At 33.3% G+C, this 12408-nt stretch overlaps 2 protein-coding genes across 5 annotated transcripts in view; both read right to left on the reverse strand.

Moving 5' to 3' along the window:
• Nucleotides 1-2544: 2544 nt before the first annotated feature.
• Nucleotides 2545-5255, reverse strand: LOC134261962 (uncharacterized). Of its 2 annotated transcripts, none has more exons than XM_062744353.1 (2): nt 4627-5255; nt 2545-4143 (listed from the first exon to the last, which is right to left on the reverse strand). In XM_062744353.1, the coding sequence occupies exon 2, from the start codon at nt 4034-4036 to the stop codon at nt 2606-2608; it is 1431 nt and encodes a 476-aa protein (XP_062600337.1). In that variant the 5' UTR covers nt 4037-4143; nt 4627-5255; the 3' UTR covers nt 2545-2605. The 2 variants fall into 2 exon arrangements, with proteins under 2 accessions (XP_062600337.1, XP_062600331.1); XM_062744347.1 differs by having other exon boundaries at nt 2545-4332.
• A 3003-nt stretch (nt 5256-8258) lies between these two features.
• Nucleotides 8259-12408, reverse strand: part of LOC134261413 (uncharacterized) — a 6619-nt gene continuing 2469 nt past the window's right edge. Inside the window, exons 1-2 of one of the 3 annotated variants that reach the window (XR_009990816.1) lie at nt 8947-9130; nt 8259-8403 (exon numbers count right to left, since the gene is read on the reverse strand). Coding sequence is in view for 2 of the 3 variants with exons in the window: in XM_062743860.1 (XP_062599844.1) it covers nt 12052-12408 (357 nt within the window). In the remaining variant the exon portion in view is untranslated. Of the gene's footprint in view, nt 8404-8946; nt 9131-11843 lie in introns of those variants that run through there. The other 2 variants (XM_062743866.1, XM_062743860.1) reach the window with 2 other exon arrangements.

The following is a 12408-nucleotide window of genomic DNA, read 5'->3' on the forward strand; positions in this document are numbered from 1 at the left end:
ATTAGGTAATATTACTTACTACTTTTATTTGTTGCATCGCTTCGTCTGATTAATGAAAAAACGCGATTTTAACCCCACTCCTGCAAGTCGGGAAAAACTGTTCTGTTTACAGCTCGAGTTTCCTCGTTAATATTATTACACTGAGCACGTGGTTGGCATGTACATATATCTGCTGTGGATCGATGCGTTTATTACCATGATTATATTTAATTTTTCATGGAACAAGTCTTGATAATTTGTTGGTTTCTTTGAAACTGAAGAAAAAAGATAAAAAATGTCCTAAACATATGTGTTTACGTCGGGTCTTTTTTCTGTGGCGATAGAAGTTATTTTGAAATGGGGCACTGCAAGGAGGATGCTTAGCATTTAATTTGAAAATGTTAAACAATATTCGGTGCATGAAAAACAAATTGTAATTACATGTCTTACATTCGAAAAGTTGATACATATGTCTATTTTGTTTAGCAGTTAGATAGAAAAAAAGGCAGTTATAGGATTTCCTTCAGGCACCTCACATAAATAGCTTGATTGTTTGCAATGACCCACACTGGAGTAATGTTTGAACATAAAAACGCATCATGTCTCATTATGTTGACAAAGTTGTAAGCTCTCGCTCATTGAACATACGAAGCTTGATAAAATATATTGAGTTGTTTCTTTGAAATTTATAAGCAAGCACAATGTTTGCAAAGAAAGGTCCATTGCATATGCTATGTCTATCATCGCAAAAAAATGAGAGGCTACCCCCCCCCTCGAAAATCCTTGTGTTCTTTTTTTCAAAATAGTGCCAAAGATTCAAAATTTTGCATTACAAGTATGTGATGGAACATGTACTAGCCTTATAAGATCATTTGTTATAAAAATATTTGGTTGCCCTCTCTCCCGATCTACTGCTTAGAAATGGCCCGACTCAATTTTATTTTACATCCAATTACACGATTTTTTTTTCTTCCGTCAACAAATATGTTCAAATTTTAAGGAAATTTTTTCCCTCACCTATAAATACGGACCCAATAATTTTTCCTACAGTTGGGAGGACCACCAAACGTCATTTTAAAGATGGTATAAAATATTTAATTAAGTTGATTTTTTTTCTTTACTCTGTAAAATTGTAATTTTGACAAAATGGGCAAATAGAAAAAAAAGTTTTTTTTATTCATTAAATCTCCTAACCCACTCTGAATGATTTTATTCCTTTTCAAATGTTGCTCCACTGTAATGAAAATTGTAAATGTTTATTTGACAGAGTATACGGAGGGGGGTGTGTGATCAAAAAGTAAAGGATATCTTAGGTATTTGATAGTTATATTATTGTTGAAATATTCAAGTATTTTTCAAAGTGTAAATTAGAGATCTTTGATAGCATATTGCTTAATTTAAAACACACCCCTTTTCAAACTTGCTTTCACCGGGCAACATAACAAGTATCATATTCAACCATCTGCCTTCCTTCACTAAAACGATCTATCCAATCAATGATTGAATTATTAGGAAGTCATTTGTCTTAATAAACTATGAACAAATTCTTATACGCTACTTCAAAGGCATTTTTAAGATATACCATAAATATTTTAGTCGTTTGTTGAACGAGTTCCACTGGGACAACCATTGTTCGTCATTTTCACATTGTGAGCAAAACTTTATTCAGCATATGCTATTTATAGAACTTGTGTGTGCACCAAATTTGTTTCTAATCTAAATTGTGGTTTTGTAGATATAGAGATAGTTCGAGAACTTTTTGATCACCCCTCGTACTAGTAGGTACTAACACAAGGTCATTCATATCGATTTTATGTGTTTAATTTCTTTGTGTTTCATTGCTGATAATTAAACTTTTGATAGATATTATAAATTATTTGTGGCAAACTTACAAAGTCTTAATTTTTAACTTTGATGGTACTCATTTTTCCTTACCTGGAATCAAAGAGTTTATATCAATACGTACACTATTTAACAACTGTTCGATAATAATACTAAATAAATTACTTCAAGCCACACTATAACACATTTCCTCTTTTAAAAGTGTTCATATTATTTGAAATATTTTGCAACTGTAATTCTCTTCTACATTTAAAGATTGTTATGTCCTTCCATATTAAGAAGGGGTCTGGAAAACAAAATTCTGTGCTAAAAATAGACCACGTGCTGCTATCAATGAACTACTTTCATGGTTCTTTACACTCTTTTTGAAGACAACAATACCTTGTTCTGAACTTGAAATTATCATTTAAAAGTGCAAAATTTAGACATTTTCTCAACAAATGGTTGTAGAGGGAAGATTAATGCACAGTTTGCGTATTTTTTTGGATTTTTTAAGGCTCTGCTGAATTCTGTAGCTGCGCAGTTCTAAGGAGCATATCAAAAGCATTTTTCTGCAAAAGTATAGATTATATATGCACAACATGCATTCAGTTATGCATATTTATTGTATCTTTATCATAAAGACTTACAATTAGATCAAAATATAATGTATTTTAGCCATTTGAAGAAATGTTTACATTTTGTTCTCTCTGCACTAAAGGTGGCCGTACATCCCCCTTTAAGCATTGGTGATGAAGGATCTATCGTACATGGCAATTCACTAAAAGCAGTAGCAATTTCACGTCTAATTCAGATATTTAAACACAGTCACTTTGCTAGAGTTATCACAGCCAACCCAAAGAAGATGTTTTGCTTCATCATAACATATCCCATATGGTGGACTGTTTCTGCTAGCAGTAAGCAATGTAAGCAGAAATACCCCGTCTTTATTAATTACTTGCACTGAACTGCTTGTCCAGTCACAAACTAATATATGTTCAAGTACATTTACACAGATTCCACGTGGGTCCAACTTTGGTCCATTTGGTGGACCTTCATAGGAAAATCGATAGACACCTTCGTGATCTGTTACTATAACTGCCTGTTTATCCAAATCTGCTACGATGACGTCACCGTTCCAGTTTTCTGTTATGTAAGCCGGATATTTATATAGTGTCGGACTTCCATTCTCAGAATCTTGGATTTCTTGACCCGAAATATCATACCTGACTATTCGGCATCTCTTTTTCTTCCACATTCCAATGACTAAGTCCCTGTTGAGATGGGAATAATGAATGCACCGTGGTCGCCAGCCATTACCTATTTTAAACAAACTTACTTTCGTTTTACAATCTGAAGATAGTTTCCTGATTTCTGACCCTTTGTCAATATAAATCAGGTCGCCTGTTGTGGACACCGTGTACACACCAAGTCCCCAAAAGTCTTCAAGAATTCGGTGAGCTACAGATATCCTGTTTTCATCAATTCTCATCAACAAGAGATTATTTTTATAGTCACTGATCCAAATCAGGTTTGAAGTTACGCAATTAATATGACATACACGATTTATGTCTTTCAGAGGAATCGAAGAAAAAAGAGTTGGTTGGTGCATTATATTTTCTGGCTCGACTTTTATATTTTCGTCTTTGATGGTGAAATCTGCCAGTATCTGGACTATTTCAGTTATGTTAGAATTTTCGTCTGAACACGTTGAACTTAATTTTGATATATTTTTGGGTACACATTTCAGACGTTTAAAAGGTTTCCCAGTCAGAAAAAAAAGAAATTTTACAGGCTTGTTGGCTAACTGGTCGATTTCGTCGCAAAGGTTTTGTAATTTTCTGAAGTGCGTATTGGTCATCACCATTTGCTTACGAAGTATGCTACTGGATTTTCTGGACATAAAAGCACAATCATTGGAAACAAATCTATCCAACAATATTTTTAACCTCTTTCCTTTTTCAAGCATGTACCCGAGTAATTTATTCGACAGGGCGCCACTACTGTTTATATCTTCCTGAGCCCTAATCTTAATCGAAAGATTGAACGGCAGTATCCTATTGCAAATTTTCATGAAGGTTTGTTTGTTTTCTGCTATTTTTCTTTCGACAGCTTCTTGTATATCTATTACAGTATGATTGAAATGATCTGCACATCTATTACATGCCGGCACTTTGCACTCCTCACACCAAAAATTATAAGCCTGTTTTTTATGCAAGACACAGTTTTCAAACATGCTTTCTTGATACGCTGAGGCGTCTTTACAGTTTTGATATCCTTAATTACCCCCAGTATCAAGATAGCGGTGAATTTGCACCTTTCTTTTCTTGCCGGGTTATGAACCTACAGTGGGAAGATGGATATATCGACATTGCATTTTTAAAAAAAACAATTTCCTTTATATTTTCTACAGGTATTATAACTGCAGAGATTCAGTGTCTTCTATTCTGTCTTTCTTTTTTGTCATTTTGCATCGCATGTTGCATTGTGTTCTGTTTAGATCAATAGAAGTCTTGGCTTTAGTGTAAGATTCTTAAATAGAAAAGAAATTCTAACGTTAAGATTTGTGTTTCTTCGATGCATGTATCATTATCAATAGAAATGAGCTTAAATAAGAAATTGATTAACCACTACAACATGAGAAAGTTTTATATACTATACCAGTATGAATCACATGAACCATGCAATTTAAATTAACAATAAAGTAATGATAATCTTATACTTCTACAAATAGATCTTACCTGAAATGTACAAGGATCAAATTTTCAAAACCACTTTGATTTTTGTTAATAAATGCTACTAATAAATTTAAATAATCACACAAACCTTTCTGTTAAGGTCAACACAAATAAAAATCTTCTGGGGAAGCTCTATAATTTTTTAGCAAATTCAGCTCTCCATCCTTTTTCTTCGATTCCCTGAATATTCATTGATCATCACATACAGTCCTATTTTTGTAATAAATTGTCAATTGATAAGTCGGTTTTTAAAGTTTAGAATTTATTGTAAGTCCAAAAATATGAATTTCACAAATACAATTTAAAACAACTGAATTTAACAAAGGATTTCTTAAGATTAAACAAACTGAATTTAACAAAGAATGGTCTAAAAGTGACTCACTTACAAACTCACTCACATCTAATCTTTGACAACTCCTCCCCCTTTCGTACTGACCAGCCAATTAAATTAAGGATAGAAAATTGCAAGAACAGGGGAAATCCGTGTATGACATTAATTTACAACACTGAAATTAGGTAGAGCTAAGCATAACAAATTCAAAGAACACGATCCTAAGATCTAACCATAAAGTTGATAACAAGTATGAGCAAATGACATTGATATCGTGAGGCAGGAAAGAGATGTCAAGAATTAAATATTGGTAACATGTGCAAAAATGCCTTTCCTAAACATCAAATGAGAACAATTAACTTTCAACTACAGATGTGAAACAAGACCGAAAAGTAATAATCAATTATATAAAAATATACATGTATCAATAATTAATAATTTGTCATTTAGAAACCCTTATAACCCATAATCATAACATCCGCCCACAGAAAATAAAATTGTAAAACAATTTTACATGGGGTTAATAAATGCAAATTAATATTTTTTAAAAAAAAAAAAAAAAGAGGATTACACAGAAAAAAAAATAAGCAAATGTCACATACAATTTACAACATGAGTAAAAGCTCAAAATAATGTTCTCGTACTTGCGCTTATCATTAAGCTGTACATTAGAAACATATTAAATTGTAATTGTAAAAATAGGCATAACCTTTAATGACACAAATAATCGAAAAATAATACATGTATCCATCTATCATGTAAGTACCATGGTTTACAAAACAAATAGCATGAAGGAGACATTGATATACAGCAGCTAAAATAATTACTTAGATAAAGGATGACTTCGAAACAGCCACAATCAAACAGTAATTCATAGCAAAGCTAGTAAACATTGCTCTCTCACAGAGTAGGTCACTCAGCTTAATTAAATTATCTCCTCAGCACCACGAGACGAGCTCCTGCAGTTAAATAACTAGAGCAAATTACCTTCTCGGACAAAAATGCTGTGAAACATAATTCACTCCAAATACTAATGATCTCAAAATCCAATCATAAAATCAAAATATCTATACAAGGCGCCAAAATAAAAAATAAATACAAAACAAAATCAACTAACAAGGATGTAAAAAAAATTTACACATAATAATGTACAACATAGGATTTATGGCTCAAGTAATAAAGGGAGGGGGTCTTTTTCGAATAGCTTCCCTGGCTTTGGCGTTCAAATAAGAAGGCGCAACCCAAAACGCATTATCTGCAGGTTCGCCTGCAATCTGGATCAGATACTGCAATCCTTTGGGAGAATATCGCTGACCCAAGATTTTCTTGACTCTGTGAAACCCATCACTGTCAGAAGATGCCGTGTATGTGACAATATTCCGCGGGTCCACATGATTGTCATCCCGGAAACGAAGTGGTTTTTTGATTGTCCGTTGAGGGCGCTTTGGATATGTAACCTCTGGAATGTCCCGTTGTGTCGTAACCACGTCAGTTTGACAGCTTTGGTCTTTCTGTGTGACTTGTCTTGCAGACACAACACTGAAAAAGTCAGGAGTAGGCTCCCGAACAAATGCTTTTTTAACACGATTGATGTGAACAATGTTATCTAGCACTTTGTTGGTAACTGGATCCTTGAGTAACACAGTGTGTGCACTTGGTATATTGTGTACAACATAAGGTCCGGTAAATTGGTTCTGAAGCTTGTGTGCGTTTTCTTTTTGAACAAACACGTAGTCATTCTTCCGTAATGTTAAAGGCCGAAGATTGGTATTGGCATTGCTCAACATTGTGTCTTTAGCTTTCTGTACATTTTCCATTATTTCTGTACGAATGATGTTTATTTTACTTAACTTGTCTCTAAGAAAAGTAGCAATGTCCTTGGGAGCTTCCGTTGGTTCTGTATGATAGTTGACTAGTGGAAACTTTGGTCGACACCCGAATACAATCTCATAGGGAGAATATCCCAGACTAGTGTTCACGGAACAATTAATGGAAAATACAACAGATGATAAGTAATTTTCCCTGTTGCTTTTGTCTGGAGATATATAAGATGTTAGTCTCTCAGCAAGTGTCGCATGTATCCGTTCACAGGCTCCAAGGCAATGATGCGCAAAGGTCGGAGTAAATTGTTGGGCGATATGCAGCATCTTGCAGAGCTCGGACGTAACCTTGGCTATAAATTCACTTCCCTGATCACTGATAACTGTACTACATACTCCATATGTCGTAATAAGCCTGAAAAATGCATGGGCGACTGTCAAGGCATCATTTGATTTGATAGGAAAAGCAACGGAATATTTGCTAAACATGTCAACAGCCGTAAAGATGTAGGAGCTTCCCTGGGTAGATAGGGGTAATGGTCCATACAAATCAATCTCCCAAACTTCAAAAGGCGCGGTTGGTGTGGGATAGGAAGTAACTCCAGGTTAATTACTGGCAAAAAAGTTAATGAAACAGGAATATCAGCAGTCGTCTCAAATAAAGTCATCATTTTTCATAATGCTCTTAGTACGAAAAATATCTAAAACTAGATATTTACAAATATACAAACATTAAAGTGATGAAACAATTAAGGGTATCAATAGTCTCGTTTTATTTTGCATTTTGCAAGTTTAATGGTCGATACAATGACTTCGTCAGCAAAAGCAATATATCATTAATGCTGATCACAACACGAAGAATAAGGAAGGGGTGACCAGTCGACATGGAATGTTTACTTTTATATGGCACCTGATCCCAACTGATAATTTTAAAGGTCCATGTTTTATATATTCGCTCCCGATTAGTATTGTTTTAATTCAACTTTTTGGGCTGGATTATTTTTCGTTATTACATGTATTTCCATATTTCATGCTAGAAGTTTTGCAGCGTTAAATCCTGCAATTAACCTCTTCATGTATCATACAAACCACTTTTCTTTGAAAAATACGTCTTTTCAAACATACTATGAGTAGGAAACGCAGTACGTATGAACAATTTCTAAAACGAGGTAAATTATAGACAAACAAGTTGATGAAACAAGACTATCAGCAGTCTCGTTTAAAGTCATCATTTCGTAAGTGATTTTTCCGTTATTTCCCGATCATGACATGGTCGGCAGGGCATGCTCACTCCTCCATGGCACCTGATCCCACCTCTGATGTTTAGGAGGTCCGTGTTTGTTCTGCTCCTATTTTGTTTTGTTTTATGGACTTTTGATCTTGAATACTGTTCATTATCTCCATATATTTCATATATACTTATTTCGATGAATGAAAAATTATTATATTTGGTGTTAAATGTGTTGGCTTGAAATGTATTTTTTTCTGTTGTAATATTTCTACTAATTTTAAAAATTGACATCAAAATTAATAACAACTAAAAGCTTTATTAACGCTATGTTACCGTTATTTATGAGATATCCGTCACATTTCTCGCCATGGTTGTTGAACTTCACTCTGAATTGTTTCTTTTTACATTTGGAGGACTGCAGGTCAATAGGGGACTGGTTTTCTCCATTACATTCACGCCATGTCACGCCCCATTTTGTGGGTCCTACAAATAGGTTGGTATTCAGTTACGTGTATCTTTTTTTAATACGAGCCTCCCATTCCCACCTGAATACTGTATACAGGGTTATTTTCGCCCCGTCTTATTTTCGCCCTTTTACTCTTGCAAATAATTTTGCCCCGTTTTAAATTCGCCCAGTCATTGATTTGTTTAAGAAATTAAAATGTATTCTTTGAATTCACCCCGTTTTAAATTCGCCCAAATGAGGGTACGGCGAAAGGGGCGAAAATAAAACGGGGCGAAAATTTCCCTGTATACAGTATGTCTTTAATCAAACGCTTTTTTGTCCCATACATATTCACTTGGACAATTGTTACGTTTCTAGATTAAACTGTATACGAGTATTAGTTTACTACGGTGTAAAATGGTTGCCTTTCATCTTAATTAGGACTCAGAAAAAATGGTAAAGGTGATTTTTAAAAATTGAAATAAATCAGAATCGAATATATAGGAAGTTTAAAACGGTTATTGATGGGAGAAAATTTTTCTGAAAAGAATAAAAAAAATATTCATTTGAAGTATACATACCATACAAATGTCCGCCATAAGAAAATTCGTGGTGCCGTGTACATTGGGCACACTCGGTTAAAACATAAACCAAAATCAAAATCTCAAAAATCCTGTTCATTGTTCTTTTGCATTAGCATTAATATTGTTGAACTCATTGCTGTTCATGTGATATTATCGATATTTCCGCGAGATTTGCTCGATATTTCCGCTAGAATTCTCGAACAAAAATAACAACAAAAGGTATTACAAATATTCCGCAATGTTGCTAATAAGTATTAATCGTAATCTTTAAACACAGTTTTTTCTTCTTGCATGATTTGGCTAAATGGAGAGGGAAAATAATGTCTTTTAAGAAGTTAATGAAAATAGCAATCAATATACACATTATATTTACAGTTTTTCTCAATTATTTTGAGCTTGTGCCGCCTGGACATACCATTGCTTACAAAAGCATTAAAAATATTCAAAAAATAAAACATGATCTGTTTATTCTATCGATATAAAATATAATGTTAACTAGATGTGTAAAAAGTCATTGATATATCTTAAACGGTCTTAATATTATGGTGCAGAAGTAGTACAGTGTGAGGGAATATACGCCCAAAGTCAAAATTCCCTTACACTATACTACTTGCAGGACTTTTTGATAACCTCTCGTATTATCTTCATAATTAGATATAACCGATAATTTTTTTTTCAAAGGTGACTTTATAACAGATCTTAACTTCCCTTCTGGAGCTTCTGTTTGTCAATAAGGTTTATGATATATGTTTTCCATGTAAGGATTGTTGTAATAAACTATTAAATCAATCTTATAATTTATTTTTATTGGAAAAGGGTATGTATTATTCTCTACATATTTGCATACCTACTGCTCTCTCCCACTATGAACATGTACTCATCAACTGCGTTCATAGGACTATACACGCAACTGGTTCTGCTATGAGTGCAAGTGCTCTATTGCACTCTTGTACAACAAGCTCTACGACACTTGCAGTAGGTGTTGAGAAGTATATATATGAAATGTTTCGTAAAAGAAATAAATATAAGTTTTTAATATTATTTTTTTGGAAAAAAGAAATTCAGAACAATTTAAAATTGCCGATTGGTATATTTAAAACTTAATTATGGTCAATGTATTTAATTGTAATATAAAACTTTTTAAGAATTGAAGACAACTCCATATTTTTATTTTTTCTTATCATATTTTTGCATATTTGTACAAAGAACGATAACTCTTCACACTTGGGTTATGAAACATTCAGAAAAAATAGTATATGTCTGTTTCAGCTCTTAAAAATGAATAGAAAAAAAACTTTTAAAAATCATAGAAAAGCATTCTGGAGTTATAATCATTATTAAAGCATTCACTTTTTTCCCAATAAGGTTAAATTATTGATTTTTGTCAGAGAATTTCAATAACGTTGATCGATGACGTCACAAGAGGCAAATACTCTATAAATTGTTTGTGATATTAGAGATCCGAAAAGCTGCAATGATGAGATATACTAATTTTTTAGCCGCGTGTTTTTCTTTACTGAAGACAACAAGCCACATCCATATGTAAGCCAGGATTTCCTCTGATATTCTTGACAACATCAAAGAATGCAAATATAAGTAATAAACAACGATTATTTAGTGAACATGGCATTATGAATAGCAATAGCTCTGCTGTCATATTTTCTATGTAATGACGTACTTTTATTGTGTAAGATAATATGTGCCTGTTTCGGATTAAGTGACTTTGAACCAAACGAAGTTTCTTATTAACAATAAGACGTAATAATTTAAAGGATGATGTGCATTTGCTTTGTTAGCATTTCTTTGTGACAACATTGTTTGGTTTCTGTTCAGTTTAGGTATATCACTTGATTGTGATACGACGAAGAAAGATCTTTGCATGAACAATTTATTGAAGAAGACCAAATATTTACAAATAAGTTGATATCAACAGTCCACACTAAAGTCAACATTTCGCAAATGTAATTGTCGATAAAATGACAGTGTTTGCAAGTGCAATATATCGTCAAGTAGAGTCTTGACCCACATTTTCTATACAAAGTGTTAGGCCATTATTTCTCCTTTGAGTCTTCTCTGTTTTATTCCCCTTGCCCAATCATAAGATCGAAGTACATGGCGGGTGACCGATCGGTATGCTTATTCCTCCATGGAACCTGATCCCACCTCTAATGTTTTAATGATCAGTATTAAGTATTTACTCTGCTCTCAATTTGTATTGTTTCAATGGTCTTTTGAGCTCAATTACCGTCTTGCCTCTTTGTATTATTTCTCGATATTAAAAAAACAACTAAATTCTGTAATTACCAATTAAATTCTCATAAGCAATTTCATATCTTCATAATTCACAGTACAATTTTCATTCTAACAAAACTCATTCATTTTTCTTGAATTTTTCACCAATTCTGTTTCAAAATTTGAAATATTTGCTTATTCTGCTGACTCTTTTGGTAATGTCGTTGCTAAACACAATTGCGTAATGTTTTGGAGGTCTGTTTTGCTTTGCTTCTATTTTGTATTGTTTTATGGACTTCTGCGCTTGAATAATGTTTTTAGTATCTCCATAATTTATATTTTATGCATGTATAAGCCGCTTCAGGAGTGCTGATCATGTGAAAGCAACATTAAGCACAGTAAATAAAAATAACATTGGCATACAAAGTTATGCCAATGGAATAATTGTAAAGAAAATTCATTTAAGGTAACAGAAAAACGTTTTAATATTAAGTCTTTGGTGTAATACCATTACTGCGAAATGTTTAAGGATAGTATTTTTGTGAAATCTGTGATGCTGTTTCACAAAGATGTTGAGTTTGCTCCGTGCTTATATAAAACGTTGATTTGAAAATAAAATAAAGATTTACAATAAATTACATAGAATGAAAATCAGACACCAACAAAAAAAAGTATTTTTGCACAAGATAATGTGCTCAATTTAAAGAATGAAGATAATGTTCCACAGATTAACATGGTTCGTAAACTTCCAGAACAACTCTCGTACCTATATCTGATGATGGAAACTATGTTAAAGCATTGGTGATGAAGTTGACAGAAAAAAAAATCTATCTTACATGGAAATCACTCAAAGTTGTAGCCATATCGTGTCTAATTTAGATATTTAAACACAGTCACTTTGCTAGAGTTATCATAGCCTACCCAAAGAAGATGTTTTGCTTCATCATAACATATCCCATATGGCGGACTGTTTCTGCTAGCAGTAAGCAATGTAAGCAAAAATACACCGTCTTTATCAATTATTTGCACTGAACTGCTTGTCCAGTCACTCACTAATATGTGTTCAAGTACATCTACACAGATTCCACGTGGGTCCAACTTTGGTCCATTTGGTGGACCTTCATAGGAAAATCGATAGACACCTTTGTGATCTGTTACTATAACTGCCTGTTTATCCAAATCTGCTACGATGACGTCACCGTTCCTGTTTTCTGTTATGTAAGCCGG

Source organism: Saccostrea cucullata, unplaced genomic scaffold (assembly GCF_032062105.1).
Source record: "Saccostrea cucullata isolate Sc308-1 unplaced genomic scaffold, CSIRO_AGI_Scuc_v1 ctg356, whole genome shotgun sequence".
Classification (NCBI taxonomy): domain Eukaryota; kingdom Metazoa; phylum Mollusca; class Bivalvia; order Ostreida; family Ostreidae; genus Saccostrea; species Saccostrea cuccullata.

What these genes read in the sequence shown, in the direction of transcription:
- LOC134261962 (XM_062744353.1), bottom strand. Translation starts at nt 4,036, where the DNA reads ATGTTTGAAAACTGTGTCTTGCATAAAAAACAGGCTTATAATTTTTGG.